Source organism: Enhydra lutris, unplaced genomic scaffold (assembly GCF_002288905.1).
Source record: "Enhydra lutris kenyoni isolate GAN:26980312 unplaced genomic scaffold, ASM228890v2 scaffoldscaffold4, whole genome shotgun sequence".
In the NCBI taxonomy this organism is placed as follows: domain Eukaryota; kingdom Metazoa; phylum Chordata; class Mammalia; order Carnivora; family Mustelidae; genus Enhydra; species Enhydra lutris.
Genome location: NW_019154088.1, coordinates 44,641,005 through 44,663,296, shown reverse-complemented (window position 1 = coordinate 44,663,296; position 22,292 = coordinate 44,641,005). Strand labels below are relative to the sequence as shown.

The 22,292-nt window shown below is 35.2% G+C and overlaps 1 protein-coding gene across 1 annotated transcript in view; it reads left to right on the top strand.

The window, feature by feature from the left end:
* LOC111138987 (MAM domain containing glycosylphosphatidylinositol anchor 2) overlaps positions 1–22,292 on the top strand; it is an 853,965-nt gene that overhangs the window by 519,571 nt on the left and 312,102 nt on the right. The window contains exon 4 of the mRNA XM_022491049.1: positions 8,170–8,366. Coding sequence (XP_022346757.1) covers positions 8,170–8,366 — 197 coding nt within the window. The remainder of the gene's footprint in view (positions 1–8,169; positions 8,367–22,292) is intronic.

The window sequence follows — 22,292 nt, the reverse complement described above, 5'->3', positions numbered from 1 at the left end:
ATATAAAGAAATTCTCATCTTCTTTAGCCAGAGGTCATTAAAGCTGATAATAAGGCTTAGGATTTATTAAAAAGTATAGCGGAGCTTTATAAAAATTTGAATCCTTAGCCCTGACAAATCAGCTAAGCCAGTTTCTGAACCTTGGTTGAGAATAAATGGAACTCTGACTTGAGGGGTTGGAGTACATTTGGGTTAATAATCTCAGATATCTTGAAACCTAGTTCTCCATAAACCTTCTCGTCCTGCACAAGTGATCTGTTCCTCCCAGTTAAGAGTTGTCATGTCCATCTTGCCTAAAGGTGATTCAGAAACTTCTTCTTTTTATGGTAATACCCCTCTGAGGATATACCCTCACTTCTATTCCTGGCCTCCAGCTCAATATATAGGGTCAATAGATGACATCACATGGCCACAGGAATGCTGTGTCTCTAATGTTGGAAAGGGACTATGCTTTAAATGAGAGGCAGTTGCTAACAATATTTACTGGCAGGAGTTGGGAGAGTATGTATGGAATTGAACCCTAAGGCTGCTGGATCAAATGGGATGAAGAATAAGATTGAATAAGATAGGGGATAGGGAATAAGATAAATGGGGATAGAGAATGAGGGTTTTTGATATGGTAGTATTCTCGCATGTTATAAAATGTAACATCTTGGCAAGGATAGTAGGAGAAAGTTGCTGCTACTAGATAGCTGTTGGAACCTTGAAGAAAGCAAATATTTCCACTAAAAAAAAGTATTAATGCCAGAGCTGCTGTGCATGCAGTAGAAAAAGGTGTCAAGAGACTCAGATATGTGAACATGTTAAAGTGAATATACCAGCTAGAGTTCAGAAAAGTCATTCATTATCTTCTCTGTAAAGGTTTTGAAGACACCCCTAAAGCAATAAAAATGTTCTGATGACTGAGATCAAGCATCGTTGGGAAGCTCAGAGGTGACTGTTCTCTGTAGGCAAATATTGATGGTAGGAGATGCTAATACAGAATTGAGGTCCCTGATGGGAGTGGGAATGCCAAGATCTCAAAATCATAGAATCTGGGTGACAGTCTTTGTTGTCACAAGCAACCTTGCTTGTGACACAGGTATCCTAATGAGCAGCTAGTTATGAGCAGCACCCAGGGCTCTAGACTCACAGAGAGCTCTGAAGATGGACAATAAAACATAGCATCACACAGGGCAAAATAACTGGACAGTCAACAAGGTATTATCCAGTCTACATTATTAAAGAAATCAAGTGGATGATCAGGAAGCTGAATATGGTCATATGATTTTTAAAAATCGTGATTCCTCACCCAATTGCTGCACTTAAGGTAATTTTCATACCTTGAACTCTTTAAAAGGGAGACTGAGTCACTAGAAAGAACCCTGCAACACCTCAGCAGGTATATATGGTAATGATTCTCCAAATTCTTTGTTTAAAGAACCCATATCCCTTAAGTAACCATTTTCTCAGAAAAACAAATTTGTGAAACATTTTGAGGACTGTGGTATAAAGAATCTAAGTTGATCTTGATACCTAAGATCTCCAAAATTATCACTCTCTTATATTATTAGAGCTGGGCATATAGGTGCCAGGTAATAAATGGAATTGTGGCCTATGGCTGGTCACATTGGGTCTACCAATCCACAGTTCCACCCTTTTGTCATTTATCTTGTCTCCAGTTGTGTCTGTGGAATGGACAAATTTGCTAGTTGTTAGAACCTTCATGTTGATTTCTTGGCCTTTGGGGTAAGAGCTATCCTAGTGAGAAGGCCAAATTGAAGCCTCTGGAACTTCCCCACTTTCAGATTTATTAAACACAGTATTATATCCCAGGAGGAATAGCAGAGATTAATGCCACCCTTAAAATCCTAAAAGACATGCTGGTGGCAGTCCATATTATATTCCATTTATTGACCGTTTGTTGTTTCCTGATGAAACCAGACAGATCCTAGAGAAAGGTAATGGAATATCACAAACTCATCCCAGCAGTGCTGTCGTACCAGATCAGCTACTTTTGCTAGAGTAGAATAACATGGCCTCAGATACATACTATGTGTCCAGTAATATGCTTAATGTGTTCGTTTTCATTTCTGTTAGGAAAGAAGATCATAAATAATTTGCATTCACTTGACACAGACAATAGTGTGTATTTGAAGTCTTGCCTTAAAGCTAAATTAACTCTCACACTCCTTTTCATAACATAGTCCAAAGATATATGGACCATCTGGACATTCTGTTGAACTTGTTATTGGTCCACTATATCAATGAGATCATGTTCATCAGTCCAGATAGACAAGAACTAGATATCTTGGTAAGGCACATATAATCCAGAGGATTGGAATAAGCCTATGAATATTTAGGGGCCCACAGTATTAGTAAAATTTTTAATTCTATTGTATGTATCTTACCAGGATATCCCCTCCAAAGCAAAGCACAGATTATTCTCTCATAATTCCCATCCTTCAGAGGAAAACACAGTGCCACAGCACAGTCTCTTTGGGTTCCAGAGCACATTACACACATGGAAATATCATTTCAAGCCATTAATCTGGTGATTCTGAAGGCTTGAATTATAGACTTCAACTGTGTCTCAAAGTAAAAAGTGATTTTCTCATATATCTGTGCTGTGATGTAAGTGACCTTGGTACTTAAGTCACATAACCCATCAGTGCTGGGAAAGGTGTGTAGTTTACAGCAATACTAATAGAAGATTTGCAAACTAAATTTCTAGGACTATTACTAAAACCATACTTTCTACAGTCAGGAATTATGCTCTTTCATAAAATAGCTCTTAGTATGCTACTGGGCATTGGTAGGGATGAAGTATCTGAATATGGAACATCAAATGACCATGTGGTCTGAACCACTGATCAGATATTGGGTTTTGTCATATTTACCAACATCCAGCCATAAAATAGGTCAGATCCATCAGTAGTTCATCATACAATGGAAGTGTTAAGTTCAGGATAAGGTATAGCCAGGGCCCAAGGACCCAAGTAAGCTGTACAAGGAGGTGCCCAGATCTTCATGACATCTGTGAATGTTTTACCAGTTCCTTTTTCTCAGGTCATGTCTGGCCACAGAGTGGATCACTTATAAGTTGATGGTAAAGAAAAAAGGTGAAGCTTATTTTAGATGGGTCAGCTCACTGTATATATGCAAGCCAAAAGCTGGACTGCTACTTCACTAGAGATCCCCGTCGCCCTGGGATGTCCCTGAAAAAAATGAGGGAACATCTTTCCAGTGGGCAGAACTTTGGTTTGGGTGGTGTCCCTGGTCAACTACTTTGTGGAAAAAGAGATCTGTTTGACTATGTTAATGGACCTATGGGAGCGCATATTCTTGAGGACCAGAAAGTACCTTCCATAGAAGCACAAAACAATGAAGTAGACAGAGTAGCACAATCAGTTGATAACAACCAGCTTCTGTCATTGGCTACTCCTAAACAGCACAACAGGGTCATGAATAGAATTGCCATAATGGTAGGGACAGAGGTTATGCATGAATTTGAACCATGGGTCCTCTCGGATGAAGGTTGTTGTATCTACTGCCACCACTGAATATCTAACCTGGCAGCAACAGAGGCTAACACTTGACATGTAAAGTACCATCCTTCAAAATTCCAGCCAGTCCCTTGGTAGCAAGGTATCTCTCTGAGACTCAGAGAGGTAATGGCTGGGAAGGAAGGAGTGCTATACTCTGAGATAAAGTATATGTTCTAAATCAGTGACCATTATTATATGATTTTCTTTTTTTTTTTTTTCCTGTAGAATACATAGGTTCAAAACCAAGGAGTGACCCCATTTCCTACCATCACATTCAGTGGCCCACTTGGGGAATCTGTGTTCCCCTTTCTGCCACTCTGGGCCCTGCCGGGTTAGAAGTCCTAGTTCTCAGAAGAGGAAAACGCTTCTATTAAGTGATACTGTAAGAGCCTCATTAATCTTTAAGCCATGGCTGCTACTCATTTACTTGAGGCTTCCTGCATTAGGAAATAGGAGATAAGAGGAATCACCAGCCTGGAGGGGGTTAATTGGCCCATCTGATCAGCTGGAGGTAGGCCTGTTGTTACACAGTGAGACAGTATGTAATATGTTAATACCCAGACGATCCATTGAATCATTTCTTGATATTCTCCTGATCAATTTGGGGGCAAACCCCTAAGTGCATCAGTCATGGCTCAAGAAGAACCTGGTGACCTGGGGCTCAAAATCCTCAGTGACAAAGGTATGGCAACTTTACTAGGTAAACTACTTATGCTAATAGATGTACTAGCCCAGGATGAGAGCAATTTAGAATCGTAATAGTAGAAAGAGGTGAGGAATATCATCTCACCAGTTTGACAGTTTTCCCAGGAAAGGTGATTAACCAGCATCCTGGAGTAGCTCCCCCCACCCCACCCCATAGAATGAATTACCATACCTGAAAAATGGATTTAAGCAGATGCTATTGAGCGCTAGCTAGATCCCTTCCTGGGTACTGAAGGACTCATTCCTCCCACAGCTGAGTGTTTTAGCCACCAATGGCTAACAGCTAAATCCTTCTTTAGAAATTACCCTAAACCGGGCACCTGGGTGGCTCAGTGGGTTAAAGCCTCTGCCTTGGGCTCAGGTCATAATCCCAGAGTCCTGGGATCGAGCCCTGCATCGGGCTCTCTGCTCCGTGGAGAGCCTGCTTCCTCCTCTCTCTGCCTGCCTATCTGACTATTTGTGATCTCTCTCTGTCAAATAAATGAATAAAATGTTAAAAAAAAAAGAAAAATTACCCTAAACCAAATGGAGCATTCCCTCCCAAGGTCATGCCCTTAGGTTGGGGTGGTGTCTAAGGGTTAGTTCTCTTGCCTTAGGGCAGGACAGCTCTGAGGAGATACTACAGCTCCATCACTTCTCTAGAGTGAAGGAGACCTTTCTTGCAACTAAGCTGCAGCTCAACTCTCCTCAACAATCATGTCTTTTGCTAGGAGTGTTGTTCTAGAAGGTACTTCCCAGTGTACTTCCTGCAAACATAACTCTGTAAGACAGTTTCTCTTTTCCAAGAAACCTGACCTATGGTAAAGACATATTCAGTATACATTCAGTAATACTATATAGAGTTTGTGTTAAACATATATCCTGTTTTAAGTGATATATATGTATACATATTAAATTTTATATATATATATGTGTGTGTATGTGTGTGTGTACACCCCTCCACACATAAAATACATTTTTTAGGCATGCCATTATTTGACTTTTCTAGAAGACATCTTGTCCTTGTCATGTTTGTTTTTAAATCCAAAGAAGTATCATTTAGGAGCTGTGTGAAGTAGAAATTCCTAAACATGGATGAATCCAACAGATAATTCTGCCAATAAAATGTTCAGTAAGCCATTGTCACGGGATTGGTTTTTCAGAAGGCCAGTGACCCAAAGCTTACACAGATCCAAGAAAATCATGTTTAAGTGTTTGTTCAGGTTTGGTCTGTTCCTGACTGAGCCTGTTGACACCACCACCTAACAAGGAGAGAGCTAGGTATAGGTCAATAAATGGATTTTTTTTTTTTTAAAGATTTTATTTATTTATTTGACAGAGAGATCACAAGTAGGGAGAGAGGCAGGCAGAGAGAGAGGAGGAAGCAGGCTCCCCGCAGAGCAGAGAGTCCAATGCAGGGCTCGATCCCAGGACTCTGAGATCATGACCTGAGCCGAAGGCAGCGGCTTAACCCACTGAGCCACCCAGGCGCCCCAATAAATGGATGTTTTAAGTACAATAATAATAGCTATTTGGAATCCAAGGAGAATCATCATTGTTATGTTGATCATCATCCAATTCTGTTTTTTTCCTAAACTTCCTGGCTTCAGAATTTTGTTTTTACAACATAACATAGCTCATATCATCTAAAAATGAGACTGTGACTAAAAGAAATTAATGTTTTGAGTAAGAAAAAAAAAATACAGTCAACTCACAATACCTTTTTTCTCAAGTCTTTAAGGTTGAATTCAGTTAATCAACTTCTTTAGGATTTGATTTGTATGTGAAGGACTAATCACCAAGTAAGCGAATGTTTGGTAGATTTTAAAGACCTCTAAATGTTTCATGATAATGATACCGGTATCTCTAAGTACACTGACTATTAAAACCAGATAGTATATATCCCTGCATAGCTAATAGAATGAATTGAAACTGAAGTTTCCTTAAACTTTACCAAAAAAGGAGCAGTTCTGCAAATTTATACTACTGTAATTAGAGGCCTTTGAGGTAGCTGTGAAAAGATTCTGATGTTGGGGGAAAAAAACTCAGAATGTTGCAAAACTAGAAATTTAAGTAAGGCTGTCAGGCAATTCACATTTGGAAAAAACTTTTTAAAAACCAGGGACATTTGGGATTCTGTTCTTTGATTCCTTAGGGCAGCTATTACTTCACAACTTTTGCTGGCTTTTTATTATTTTAATGCCTCACAAAGAATCTTTTCTAAAGAACAGTGCCTTTTAAATATTCAGGGTAGCATATGCTCACACACCCCACTATTCTTATGTTTGTATAGTATTGTAGCTTCTCTTCAGCGTTCACGTGAAAGTATTGGTCGTATAGAAAAAACTGTTAGCCTGAACAGATGACAAAATGACATTTTTATCTATTTAAAATGAGAGTTGAATGCCTTATGAATTGGTGAGATGAAGGTAAGAAAACAATGTGGAATTAATGGAAGTCTAAATGAAACCCCAATAATGATAATAGTAATAATAATAGCTAACTTTTATTGAACATTTACTATGTGCCTAAGGCTTTAAGGACTAGCTCATTTAATTCTCTAACAGCCTTAATAGTAGGGTACCTTAATATTCCTAATTTATCGATAATGAAATTAAAGACCATGAAAGTTATGTAATCTTTCAGTTACAAAGCCAAAGGGGGCAAAGTGGGGTGACATTAATATTTAAATAAAACAAATGTTTACATCACACTTAGTAACTATATACTAAGTTTATATTAGCACATGAAACCAAGAGCTTGTTGTTTTAGTTTTTCCCAGTTTTTTTGCTGAGCTATAATTGTATTATATTAGTTTCAGGTGTACAACATGATGATTTGATATTTGTGCATATTGCAAAATGATCAGCACAATAAATTCAGTTAACATCTATCATCATGCATAGGTACTGATTTTGTGTGTGTGTTTGTTTTTTCCTGTGATGACAGCTTTTAAGATTTACTCTTAGCAACTTTCAAATATACAATACAGTTGTTGTTTTAAGGCAAGTTCACTTAATTTCTTTTTCTCTTAATGAAAGAACCTGGAATATGGTAAATCAGGGATTGGCAATCTATGCCAGACTATGACCCGCAAGGCAAATCTGGCTGTGGCATCTGCATTTGTAAATAGTCTTACTGGGACTCAGCAACATTCATCATCCATTCATTTACTTACTGCCTTTGACTGCTTTTACATGATAATCGTAGGCTTAGGTGGTTGAGAGGAAGACTCTATGAACCCAAGTTCATGCAAAGCCCCAAGATATTTATGTATTGTTTCCCCCGCCCCAGGAAATGTTTACTAAACACTATGGTATATACCCCTTCTTGAGAATGCATTTAAGATGGCAAAAATTTAGTCCTCATATCCAGCAGTAGAAATATTAATGCCTTTTAACACTACCTTCTATTACCACATTTCAAAATAGCAAATATATTCTGGGAAATAAAATCTGAGATGAAGGGAAAACTTAACCCAGTATAAGATCATATTTTCTTACTATAAAGATAATAATGTGTAAACATAATTCTTTGATTGCTTTAAATATTCCGATTATAAATGTTTGAAGAAGTATGTTAAGGGAGTCAGTTGAGCTGCTTGGTATTTATTTCTCTGTCACTATGTTTCATTGTTTTGGTTAATTCGTGAATTGGAGGGTCTTGGATTCTGATCTCTCTCATGGAGCTCTGTTGGAAATATACAGTCATTTGTACTATCTCAATAAGCAGAGATCTTGGGAAACAGCTATTATTCATTTTTATTGTCTATGATTGGAACTTTCTCTAAACAAGGTCAGGAAACCAAATTTAAAAAAATGAGTCTAGTGAAGTGCAATAAAATCAAATATGAAAATGTACCTTTGGTTAGGTTTTATATGTGTAATACCTGTAAAAGCCATGTAACGCATAACAGTGTCATTTGGTTGTTTTTAATATATCTTTTTTTTTTTTTTAGATTTGGATGACCCAGTAGTAACTGTTCATCAAAGTATAGGTGAAGCTAAAGAACAATTTTACTATGAGAGAACAGTGTTCCTCCGGTGTGTGGCCAATTCCAATCCACCAGTTCGGTACAGCTGGAGACGTGGTCAGGAGGTATTACTACAAGGATCTGATAAAGGAGTTGAGATTTATGAGCCCTTCTTTACCCAGGTAGGAATTAAGGTATTTACACCCCATTCTGCTAGAATATGTTCCTAATTCAGGTAGCATGCAATATTATTTCTATTTGAAAAGCCTCTCCAGCTCTGACCTTTTAAAAAGCAGTATGTTCTTGACTGGAAGATAACTCAAATAGTTAAAGACAATTTGTTAATTTTTTATGTGCTCATTAAATTTAAAATGTTAACATTTGAAAAAAAAATAAGTTAATGTATCCTAACTTGTATTTCTTTATAGGTTTACCTAGGTTTCACTATAAAGTGCATAATTTAACTTTCGCTGACTGCTTTATTTTTTGTGGTACATAGTTCTTGAAGGGAGAGATTTTGAGTTTCCTATTTGCAATGGCAAATACATTTTAAAGGAATGAAGAAATCTACTTGAAATCCATTTAGCTTTGGTTTTAGGAAAAAGTCTCTGATTTCTTTTGTTCATTTTGGGTTTTCACTTAGGTTAATAATAGAGCCTTAATTATGTAAAAACTAAAATATCTAATGCATCATTAACTTATTTAATAAAAAATTGAATTAATTTTACATGGAGTGAATGTGATATGGAATATTCTTCTATAATATATATCAAGAGTGGAGAATTAGTAATTCTTAAGAAAGACACTTTATGGGAATATTTGAGTGCCATTACTATAAAGCTTTTTTGGTGACTAGAAAGGAATGCAAACCTTATTAACAAAGAAAATTATTTTAATTTTAAAAAAGTCTATGGAAAATTTTCAAAATAATTGTGACCATGAATAACAAAAAATATATAGATAATAAAATAAATGGGGATTTGACCCCATTATCTGTAGCTTTGAAATATGTGACTATAATAGGACAATTTACATCTAAATTTTATATATTATGAATATTCTACTGCAAAATATTAAAGATAAATATATGTTTTACTTCTCAACTCTGTAATAACAGAAGGTCATTGTGAATTTTTAAATTTCTCTGCATCTCCTTTTGTACCATTAAATATATTTCCTTATGTAGTAAACCATTTACTTGTAATGTCTGAGTCCTCACCCCTTTCAATTAATATAATTGCCAATGTTTAGATACTAACTGTGGAAGAATGCATGATATAAAAAAAAAACATCTGAACACATCATATATACTTACACTGCTATTTGAAGGTGTAGAAGAGCTGGGACTTATCAAGATATAAATCTTTAAAAATCATTCTTGAATACTGAGACTACCCTGACAGCCTATTTTGATCTGACCCTCTCCTGACTCAGGTCAATATAGCATCAACTGCTTTCTGTCAACAGAGAGGATCACAGTTTCATACATTCTGCAACACTATAATTCATTCTTCAATTTTTACTAATATTATTTATTTCCTTATTTAGAAAATGAACAGAATATTTGTTAGTATTTAGTTGCGCGAGTGCCTCTAAGGTTTAGAAATAAGATAAATGATCACCTACCCCCTTTTTTCTATTGTTGATGTTTTTAAAGAATATGTATGTTGTTTCTTCTAAGTTTTTATTTAATTCCAGTTAGTTAACATACAGTGTAATATTAGTTTTAGGTGTACAATGTAGTAATTCAACACTTCCATATATCATTTGGTGCTCATCACAAGTGCCCTCCTTATTGACCATCACCTTTTTAAGCCATCCCCCCACTTACCTCCCTCTGGTAACCATCTGTTCTCTATGATGAAGAGTCTCTTTCTTGATTTCTCTCTCTTATTTTGTTCCCTATTATTTGTTTTTTTTTTCCTTAAATTCCACATATGAGAGAAATCATACAGTATTTGTCTTTTTCTGACTGATATTTCACTTAGCATACTCTGTAGTTCTCTTCATGTCTTGGCAAATGGCAAGATTTCATCCTTTTTTATAGCTGAGTAATATTCCATTGTGTATATATACCACATCTTATTCATCCAGTCATCAGTTGATGGACACTTGGACTGCTTCTATATCTTGGCTATCATAAATAATGCTGTAATAAACACAGGGGTGCATGTATCCCTTTGTAGTAGTGTTCTTATATTTGGGTAAATTGCCAGTAAAGCAATTGCCAGGTCATAAAGTAGTTCTGTTTTTAACTTTCTGAGAAACCTCTATAATACTGTTTTCCACCTTGACTGCATCCATTTGCATTTCCACCAACAGTGCATGAGTGTTCCTTTTTCTCCACATACTCTCCAACACCTGTTGTTTCTTGTTTTTTTCTTTTTCTTTCTTTCATTTTTTTTTTTTTTTTAATTTAGCCATTCTGGTGGATGTGAGATGATAACACATTGTGGTTTTGATTTGCATTTCCCTGATGGTAGATGATGATGAGCATCTCTTCATGTGTCTGTTGGCCATCTGTGTGTCTTCTTTGGAGAAATGTCTGTTTGTTTTCTGCCTATTTTTAAATTGGATTATTTGTTTTTTGGTTGTTGAGTTTTATAAGTTCTTTATATGTTTTGGATACTAACCCTTTATCAGATATGTCATTTGAAAATATCTTCTCCTATTTCATGGGTTGCCTAGAATGTGTATATTGTTAAAATTTAGAAAACATGTTTTCCTCTAGAATCTTGTGAAACATTATAACTTTTACAGATACTAAGTTAACACTGTATAGCCATTTCTTACCTATAGGTAAGGTATACATGATCCCTTGGACATGTATACATGGGCTCTGTCTAAATTTGGGAGAACAATTATACTGTAAAAATAATTAGGCATTTGTTTATTAAACAAGCACAATGAAACATCCCATTCATTCTTTTGAATCTCTTTCTAGTTTCTATGATAGCTTCTCTAAAAAACCATCTTATGAGAACTCTCAAACTAATAGCTGTATCACATTCTGCCTTGTAAAAATAACTTTTATTTTTTCTTCCTCTTTCTTCATTCTTTTATGAGAAAACAACTTTTTAATTTGAACATTTCAGTACTGATACTTCCTTGTATGTGAATATCAGCCTTTACTGTTCTATATAAGACAAGCTTTCTCTGTGGTGGCTGTGCTCATAACTCTGCTGCTTAGACCATCTGAATCCATTCTCTTAAAAAGTATTTAAGGAAAAAACAGACTTTCTTGCAAAATTCTGTGTTCTGGATTCACCTGCTGTAGTTGATAATTACCATTTAAAATGCAGTTTAGCTCCTTTTAAAAGATGTCCTTCCTGCTTTTGGTTCCTGTGTTGCTTATCTCTCCCTCTGAAACAGCCACTTTGTATGTGTATCTGTCCTAAAAATTCATGTTGCAGCAAGGAATGCGTCCATAATTCTATGTTATGAATGTACTTAATTTGTTAATATCAAATGTGTTTTGTAGACCAAACTAATAGAAACTCAAATAGCAGCACATGGACAATTGAGTTCTTACAGCCATAGAGAATGTTGGCTTTCTCATAAATAAAATATTATCAGTGGTTTTACATCATACCACAGGTGATATACTGCATATAGACCTGATATACACAAGTCCAACTGTATCACAAAACTTTCATTATCTCTCCATGGACTATTATAATAGTGGAATAACAGGCTGCCATGCAGTATTATCCCACACATCTGTCTGATCATTTAAAAATGAAAATCTGGGGCACCTGGGTGGCCCAGTAGGTTAAGCTTCTGACTCTTGGTTTCAGCTCAGGTCATGATCTCAGGGTCATGAGGTTGAGCCCTGCACTGGGCTCCCCGCTGAGCATGGAGCCTGCTTGGGAATCTCTGTCTCCCTCTCTGCTCTCTCTCTGCCCTCTCCCACACACTCTCATGCAAGTATACATGCATGCTATCTTTCTCTCTCAAAAAATAAACAAAAAACCAAATAAATAAAAATGTGAATCTAATAAAATCTTTTTTCTGCTTTAATCCCTCCAGTGGCTTTCAAATATTTAGGATAAATCCACATAATGTATTGTGACCTAGATCATGTTTGACTTTGCAATGCCTTGCTCTCTCTTACTTAATCTATATTTCACTCATATGATTTCTAGAAGCCAGCCATGTCTATGCCTGGGGTCTCCATGTTATTAATTCTTCTTCATGTTTGCTTAGATAATATGCCAGGGGCCTTCTTCTTCTTCTTTTTTTTTTTTTTTAAGATTTTATTTATTTATATGATAGAGAGAGAGCACATGCGCAAGCAGTGGGAGTGGCAGGGAGAGGGAGAAGCAGACTCCCTGCTGAGCAGAGGGCCCAATGCTTGCCTCAATCCCCGGGACCCTGGGATCATGACCAGAGCTGAAAGCGGCCACTTTTAACTGACTGAGACACCGAAGCACCTGACAGGAGCTTTCTTAACACTGAAGACATCACCTTAGAAAGGCTTCCCTTACAGATATCTCTGAAGTAATATCCCTTGCTTCCCACAGTGTAACTGTGGAAGTTGTATTTTATTTTTCCCATAGCGCTGAATCCATCAAATTATCTCATTTGTGTGTTTGGACATAAACTCACTAATTATAGAGACTTTATCCTTTCAACAGCTCAAACAGTGCCCAACACATGGAAGATTCTCAGTAAATATATGTTAAATGTTGAGCCAGCACTTCCATGGAGATGTCTGGATTTCGAGCTATGGTACAGATAAAACTGAGTTCAAGTTACTAGTAACTCATGAGTCACTCTCTGTAATTCCATCCCTCTTGACCCACTGAAGAAGGCTCAGTGAAGTGTGAATGAAAATGATGTTATAATTGGTTCCATCTTAATGTATTTAGTTTCTAAACTGCTAGTGATTTTCTAGTTAGTTTTTAATTGATTTCTAGTCTAATTTTACTATGTCAGAAAGCACACTCTGAACAGTTGTAATCTTTAGAAATTCGTCGAGATTTGCATTATGCTAAGCCTTTCATAAATGGTCTATGTGCAGCCTCAAGAATGTACACTTCACATTTGTTTTGTGTCAGATAGGTCACATTTGTTATTGTGTTGTTCAGATTTCCTTTGTATTTTCTGATTTTTGTGTCTGCTGTTTTAAAAAACTATTTACAGAAGTTAATGTCTATTAATATGGCTGTATATTTATTTGTCTCTTTATTTTTATCAGTTCTTGCTTTATATATTTTGAAGGCATATTATTAGTACATATGGATATAGAATTATTATAATTTCCTGATAGATTGACTAAGTATGTTATCTTCCTAAGCATATCTTCCTGATAATATGCTTCTTGATAGATTATCTAAGATATTTTATCTTCCTGGTAGATTATCATTAAGAGTGTCCATTTGTACCTCTAAAAAACACTTCTTGCCATAAAGACTATTTGTCAGTCACTAACTTAAATATACAGGTTTTTAAGTTTTTATTTGAATTCCAGTTAGTTTCAGGTGTTCACTATAGTGATCCAGCACTTCTACACAATGCTCTGCGCTCATCACAAGTGACATCCTTGATCCCCATCACCTGTTTCACCCATCCCTCCAACCCACCACCCCTCTGGTAACCATGAGGTTGTTCTCCATAGTTGAGTCTGTTTGTTGATTTGCCTCTCTTTTGGTTAGTCTTTGGCTTATTTTGGGGGTGGGGGAAAATGGTAAATATTCACCTTTTACTTTCAAAATTTAGGTGTCTTTATGATATGTCACTTGTAATCAGTATTTAGGTTTTGTTGTTGTTTTAATCTGGTGGGACAGGTCTTAGTTTTTAGCATATGTGATCCTTTTTTTTGTTTTGTTTTGTTTTCTTCCACATGACCCACTTATTTTATTTTACTTGTCTATTCTTGCCTTCTTTTGGATTTAGCAAATATTTTAAATTATTCCATTTACTCCTCTATGTAAGAGTCTTAAGTTATCGTAGTATATTTTATTAGTTACCTTAAAAATTACACCTTGCCTCCTTGATTATTACTTTATCACTTCCTCAGTAATGATAGAAACTTAACATACTTTAACAATATGCACCCTTTTTGTATTTTATGTTATTTTTGTCTAGTATTTTGATTCTATTTTAAAATCAACAAGATAATATCATTTTATGCTCTGAAAAAATATTTATATTTAGCAACTTTTTTTTTCCATTTTGAGTTAATTTTTGTTTATGGTGTGAGGGAATGGTTGAGGTTCATTTTTTACAGATAAATATACATGTGTTTTCCCACCATTTATTAAAAAGATCATTCACCACTAAATTTCCTTGGCACTTAAATTGAAAATCAATTGTCCCTGTACATTAGGGTCTATTTCTGAACTATTTATTCTGCTTGATTGATTTATATGTCTGTCTTTATGCCAGTATGCCACACTGTCTTAATTACTGTGGCTTTATAATAAGTCTTGAAATCAGAAAGAGTAAATCTTCCAAGTATATCCATCCTTTTCAAAACTTATTTTAACGTTTTGGCCTTGTATTTGCACCTAAATTTTAGGATCATTTTGCCAATTTCTACTAAAATTCTTAAGATTTTGAATAAAGTCGTGTTGAATCTATAGATCAGTTTGAGAAGATTGCTATTGAACCAAGGATGACTGATACTGGCAGTGTATTATAATCAAGCAAAGAAAAACCCAATCTCCCTCATTTTGATTTTAGCGCTTTATCATGTATAATACTGCTTTATGAACAATCTGAGGGCATATGTAAAATTTTCTTGCCAATTTTACTTAGAGTCATCAACTTTTAAAATAAAAGTTTTGAGTCTCTTTGTCTATATGTATATTTATCATAAGTGCATAGGAACCTGGTTGTTTACTTAAGAAATTCTGGAGAGTTTCTTATAAAGAAATTGTGTCTCGCGGGTAAGGCAGACAGGTGTAGACAGCTGCCTGGAAATCCTGAGGTTTTGTTTTTAATGGGCACAATCAGTTTACTTTTGTGCAGGAAACACAAATACAGATTTTCACAGAGACTAATCTGGTAACATACATATGTAAATCTGTCTGGTAGTATGAAAATAAGAACTGGTGAAGTTTGCTGTGCATGTCCCACATCTTAGAAAACAGTACAATGCCTGTTGTCAGAATTCTGTATTTGGCCCTCTGGGCTGCCATTTGGAAGCTCTACTCAAGTCCATAGTTTCTTTAGGAGGGATGCAGTGGTACTTATGATAATATTACTAGTCTTTTTTTTTTAAGATTTTATTTATTTATTTGACAGAGAGAGAGTGTAAGAGAGATTATGAGAGGGGAGAAGGTCAGAGGGAGAAGTAGACTCCCCATGGACCTGGGAGCCTGATGTGAGACTCAATCCTGGGATTCCAGGATCATGACCTGAGCCGAATCCTCAACCAACTGAGCCACACAGGCACTCCAATAATATTACCAGTCTTACATGACTTCAAATACAGAGAATTATGGAATAGGCAGGTTTTCTCTAAAAGTTCTATTGAACGACAAAATTAGAATTAATAGATCAAAAATTCTGGGGCTGGAATTTTTATAATACAGATGAACATGATACAGGGCACACTTTTTTGCCCATGAATCTCCTTGATGGCAAACAACATCCTCATTTGTAGCCTCTAACCACCTTGGAAATTTGGAAGGACTGTGAATTATGGTTGACCAGCAGTAGAAAGCAGCAAAATGAACTTAGATTTTGGTCTTTATTTTTACAGTGATAAAATGTAATTTTTATGTAGGTTCTAATTTAAAATGTTATCATATCTTTTCTTTTTCTCTACATTGGAATACAAACCCACACATTTCTAAGTAACTATCCAGAATTGTTATTGAATTAAAGGCATTATTCGTTTAGTCTACATATCAAATTTGCTCTAGATTTGAAATTAATTCTGTGTTGTATCCTTGAAATATTTCCTAAGATATATTTGCCTCCCTATAATGGCTTCGGCATTTATAATGAGATAGGAATGGTATTTATTGCTTGTTGTGCTAGTGTTTTTATGTGTGTATTTATGAATATATAAAATTCTTAGGTGTTATTGATTTCTTGGATAGTTCTTTCCTATCAACTACTGTGTAAACTTCATGATTGAAAAACTTTCCATATTAACATGATTTGTTTTGGAGCACTTTAGTAATATTTTAAATTATTTCCAACAGATCCTATGACCTTGTGGCTTCCTAATGTAAATAAGATCCAGTTAAAATAACTGAGATCTACTATGTGTAAGATATGGGAACTCTCTGCCAGAGATATAGAAGTTACTAGGTACGGCTCCTCCTCTGCTAACTTTGTTGATATGTATGGGGAGAACTTAAGGTAAATAATGATTATGATACAAAGTAGAAGTCACTGTCAAAATAGAGGCACACAGTAATGCCACAGAGAGAGCATTCAAGGTAGAAAATAATAGTATCTGTAATAATACAGAAGGAAGACAATACTTCCAAGATTGGCTGGTGTTTCTCTGGTTGGCTGGAACAATAATGGATGTAGGTGGGGAAGGATAGACTATAAACTGGGACAGTATACTGGGACTATATTGTAGAATAATCCACATTACAGATCATAGTGTGCTTATTTTTTAACATTAGAAAATAAATTCTTAAGGATGTTATGTTTTGTTCTTCAGTACTGATGTCTTGTTTTATATTAAGGATAATTTCCCCATTCATATTAATTATATCAATTTGAATCAAATATTTATTTCATCATCCTGTTGAGTGAGAAAATCTTATTTATACTTTTTTTATATAACTCATGTTTCTGAGGTAAAATTGGCCTGAGTTCCTAAGTCTGATAGAATTTATAAGAACATAATGTAATAAATTTAAAAGGAATAATTATGCATTTGTACTTCTACTTCATACTGAAGATGTAAACTGATATATAATGTCATTTTATAAATTAATAATAAATTAGTCATTAGAAATACAAAAATGATTGTGAATTAAAAGGTTTTAATTTTTTTACTGATATTGGAAAATAAATACTTATAAAAGTTCTAATTTGGGGGCGCCTGGGTGGCTCAGTGGGTTAAAGCCTCTGCCTTCGGCTCAGGTCATGATCCCAAGGTCAGGGATCGAGTCCCGCATCCGGCTCTCTGCTCAGTGGGGAGTCTGCTTCCTTCTCTCTCTCTGCCCGCTTCTCTGCCTACTTGTGATCTCTGTCTGTCAAATAAATAAATAAAATCTTTAAAAAAAAAAGTTCTAATTTGTTTTATGAGAATTTTAGAAATAGTGCTATAGGAGTATTTTACTACACAATGTCAACAGTGGTAAGGCCCACTGACTAATGTCTTCCTTTTTAAATTTTATTTACAAAAAGTAGTTTTAAAAGCTTAAAACTATAGGTGTTGCACATAATTTGGTCAACATTAAAGAAAATGTACTTAAATTTTACAAACTGCACACATTTTTGCGCTTTTTCTAGAACTTTCATAAAGATGTTCATGACATCATCTTGTGTATTATAATTATATCATCTAATTACAAGACTGAACATATTTACATCAATCACATAATTAGTTATAATTAGGCTAATTAGACTAATTATACAATTAGACAATAATCAACTGAAAATTCCTTTTTACAAATCATGGAAATTCACATGGAAAAAGCCTTCTATCATCACAGAATATTAAATGTATATGAGCAAAAGAATAAAATCAATTTTATGGGATAAAACCAGTCTAATCATTATAAATATATATTCAAGTGTATACATACATGCCATTTGATAGCATATATATGTATGCACACATATATTGATATCTTCTGTTTTATTATGCCTTATGCTATATATATATTTTTAATATAATGGACTTTGGGAACTGTTTATTGAGGAGAACAAGGTAATCCTGAATGCCTTCATCATTTCCAGAATGTAGTAAATTAATTAAGTAGGTAAGGTTCAAATTTTCCCATAACTTTCCATGTTATTTTCTGTATTCCTTCAATAGGCTTTGTCTGTATTAGCCCCTCTCACTCTTTGGCATGCTGCCTAATCTTGCATATTCACTTAGATGGCTATCCAGTAGGTTCACATATCTTGGTACCTTGTTTTCTGAATACTAGATATAAATTTCTTAGTTCACCCAGAATAATTCTCTAATCCCATGATAGCTGAGTAGCTGAGTAGCTCAGCTATCATGGATCCAGAGTTCACAGTAAAAGTTATTCTTTTTTTTTTGTCTTTTCTTCTCATGTGCCTGTTTTCCTGCTCCATTCTGCATAAGAATTAACTAGAATATGCCATGTGCAAACCATTATATTTATTGGGCCATACTTCTTGTGGGAATTATCTAGAAGGGTGACATGAATCCTCTTTTTAAGGCTTAACAATATGTATTCTTACTTTTGAGTAATATAAACACCAGGCACATTCCCGATCACAAAAACATAGGTACACAAAACATTTCAGGAATACATCTACTACAGTAGTGACCTCTGTATTTTAGTGGCCAGAGCATCATTGCTGTTGGTTCAGATGTATCTGATTTGTATATTTCCTTCCCTTGTGACTTATTTCCCATTTACATTTTCTAATTCATAACTGACTAGAATTCTATGGATGACCCCTAACTCAGCTTTATAAATCTACCTTTCAGCCTCACCTAATGTTAAGAATTTTTTATTCCTATTACTACTTGAGTCAATATGGTTAAGCAATGTTGACCGAAAGCTTATGTGCAAGGCAATGATTGGGCTCTATTTTTTTCTAGTCAGCAATCTTGACTGAATGGACAGCATGCACTCCACAAATGATAGGGGTGGAACGTCAAGTGAAGTTATCTCATATAATGGAAAAGCCAGATCGATACAAATACCTAATTCAAAAAAAAAGCAAAATAAAAGTGAAAAAATATACAAAGCAAATGACAGAAAACATATACAGACAGTTCCCAGTTTATGATGGTTCAATTTATGCTTTTTTGACTTTACAACAGTGTGAAAGTGATACACATTCAAGAGAAACCATACTGCAGATTTTGAATTTTGGTCTTTTCAGGGCTAGTGATATACAGTTAGATACTGTCCTTGTGATGCTAGGCAGCATCAGTGAGCCAGAGTGCCCAGTTAGCTACGTGGTCACAACAAGAGTGATACCCAACTGATCACAACCAATACCCGTATAGCCATTCTGTTTTTACTTACAGTAGCATATTCAATTAATTATCTGAGATATTCAACACTTTATTATAAATGGGCTTTATGCCCGGTGATTTTGCCCACCTGCAGGGTAATATAAGGGTTCTGGGCATGTTTAAGGTAGATTAGGCTAATCTATGACATTTGGTATATTAGTTATATTAAATGCATTTTCAACTTACAGTATTTTCAACTTAGGATGAGTTTATCAAAGATCATTCTCTCTTAGCAGCATAAGGTCAAGGAACAGAATTTCCAAGCACATCATTCCCTCTATGGTTGTAGTTAATTTTAAGTCAAGAAACTGGCTATTTCTTAATATATAACAGACAAGAAATGCGTGACTAACCTAACATTTAAAGGATTTGGCTGTTTCTCATACAGTTTTTATTTTTTACCAAGAACAGGGAGGAGCAGGAGAGTTGGCCATGTGTTCATTCTAATAATCCATTTGAAAATATTCAAATATAGAAAAATTACAGAGAAAAAATCAGTATCTAACTGATTATTAATGTGACAAGTTTTCTAGAAAGGGTAGAGAAATGAGAAAGTAATAAGGGTAATACAAGAAATATAGCAACATAAGCAAAGGACCAAGTGCTTAGTGAAGAAGAATGAAGTCTAATTTTTATAGATTTTATGTTTTTGCCTTTTATTTTAAAAATCATTATGATTATATATTATGACTACATTTCTTCTTGAAGGATATGATGGGTGGAAAAGACCAAATTTTAAGTGCATTCTCAATCAACAAATAATTTATTAAGCAATGGATAGGAAAATTTCTTACTATGTATTGTGAGAGAAACAGGATATCTCTATCCCAGGGGCCTTACGATTCATTTAAAGAACTTAAGGCAACCACTGAAAGGTAACTCACAAGTAAGCACTAAATAGTGATTTATAAACAGAGGGTATGTGATGTGATGAGCACTGAGTGTTATATGCAACTGATGAATTATTGAACACTACCTCTGAAACTAATGATGTACTGTATGTTGGCTAATAAAATTAAAATTAAAAATTAATTAATTAATTAATAGATGTCTTAGTATAAAAATGCAATGAAAGTTCCAAAGAAAGTAAAAATTTACTTCTAATTGAGAAGGTCAGAAAAGAGTGGAGAATATGTACAAATCTTTTTGAACTGCACCTCGGTTAAGCTGGGAACAGAAAAAGATGCATATCAGGGGGTAGGGAGTGTTTTTTCTCTTCTTTTAAATAAAGAATTATTTATTTATTTTGGACGGGGAGGAGCCGAGGGGGAGGAGGAGAGAGAGAGAGAGAGACTTACAAGCAGACTCCCTGCTGAGCAGAGAGCCCAGCGCAGGGCTCCATCTCAAGATCCTGAGATGTATGACCTGAACCAAAATCAAGAGTCAGATGCTTACCGACTGCACCATCCAGGCACCTGGGAGTGTTTTCTTTAAAGATGACAGAATTGAATATTATAAAGAGACAGTTCAAAATAGTGATGAAACTTAGTTGATGGGAATGAGGCGTTTGAGGAATAAGGAAAAAGTAATTTTGCTTAGACTGCATAGGATCTCAAATGACAAACTAAAGTTTTTGAAATGGTGTTTTAGAAGAAAGCTGGGTAGAGTTTTCTAGCATGGACATGGCACGAGGAAGCCATGTCTGGTGGCAGCATCAGAATGATTATAATAAAAGAGAGCTATGGTTCTTCATAATAGACCATATATTACCTTAGCCAGAATGAGCACTCAAGCAATGTTGGTTAAATCAATGATAAGGGTCTAAAGCAAATATTGTGCCTATATGATTGGAAAGGAAAGGTCATTTCGTGAAAAGAAAATTAAAGAATAATCTAAAGCTTAATGTCCTTGAATGTGGGGTAATGAGAAACAGTAAAAAATGAATGATGCCATGTCTTCTGAGTCTGGATTATGGGAGAGTGATGGTGGCTTGCATTAAAAAGAACATCAGAAGAGAAAACAGGTAATGCAGCCATTCTAATGGAGTGTAATAGTGAACTCACTGAGTTTAATATGACCTCATATGCCCTACTGATGAAAATCTCCATCAAACAGTTATCAAAGAACATGACATGAGGCAGGAAGTCAGAGGTATGATAGGGAGAGGAGAGGACATGTACAGAGAGGCCAGGGGCATCCAACAGGAAAAGAAATACAATCTAGAAATAGAAGAGGTTGGGGCACCTGGGTGGCTCAGTCAGTTAAGCATTTGCCTTCTGCTCAGGTCATGGTCCCAGAGCCCTGGGATCCAGCTCTTCTTGGTTGGGCTCTTGGTTAGGCAGAGAGTGGGTTTCTCCCTTTCCCTCCGCCTGCTGCCCCCGCCCCCTGCTGGTGCTCTTTCTTTCCCTCTTGCTGTCAAATAAATAAATAAAATCTTAAAAAAATAAAAAATAGAAATAGAAGAGGCAAGCCTAACTTGTTCATTGGCAAAGTATAAGGGAGTTTCTTATAAGGGAGGCAGGTAATACAGGAAAAATAGAAGTCAATAAATGATATAAATAAATACATAAAAAAAGAATGATCAAAAAGAATTAGAAAACCAAAACAGATTATCTTAAGAGGTCCAGAGTGGGGGGAAAATACAAGTGCAAGATCATAATTGCTAACAATTGCAGTTAAATGGATAGGAAAAAAAATTGGAGAAGTTCGATTTTATTAATTAAAACACTATTGGTGATTTTTTTAAAGCATTTTTTGTTGTTGTTGTTATTTTGCTTAGAGATTTGTCAGGAACCTATACATTGATGCTAATAAAAACTATGATAATGGATCATATTCTACTGGAGTTATATTAGTAGAAGATTACAGACTAAAATTTGTACAATAGATAGAAAATGAAATGGAAAGCAACCAAGAAGTAACTAAATTATGATACAATAATTACCTACACATAGGGGTTGTCAAAGTAGCAAAGGCAATCTACGGTGTTAGAAATAATAAATACAGAAATACAGAAATAAAC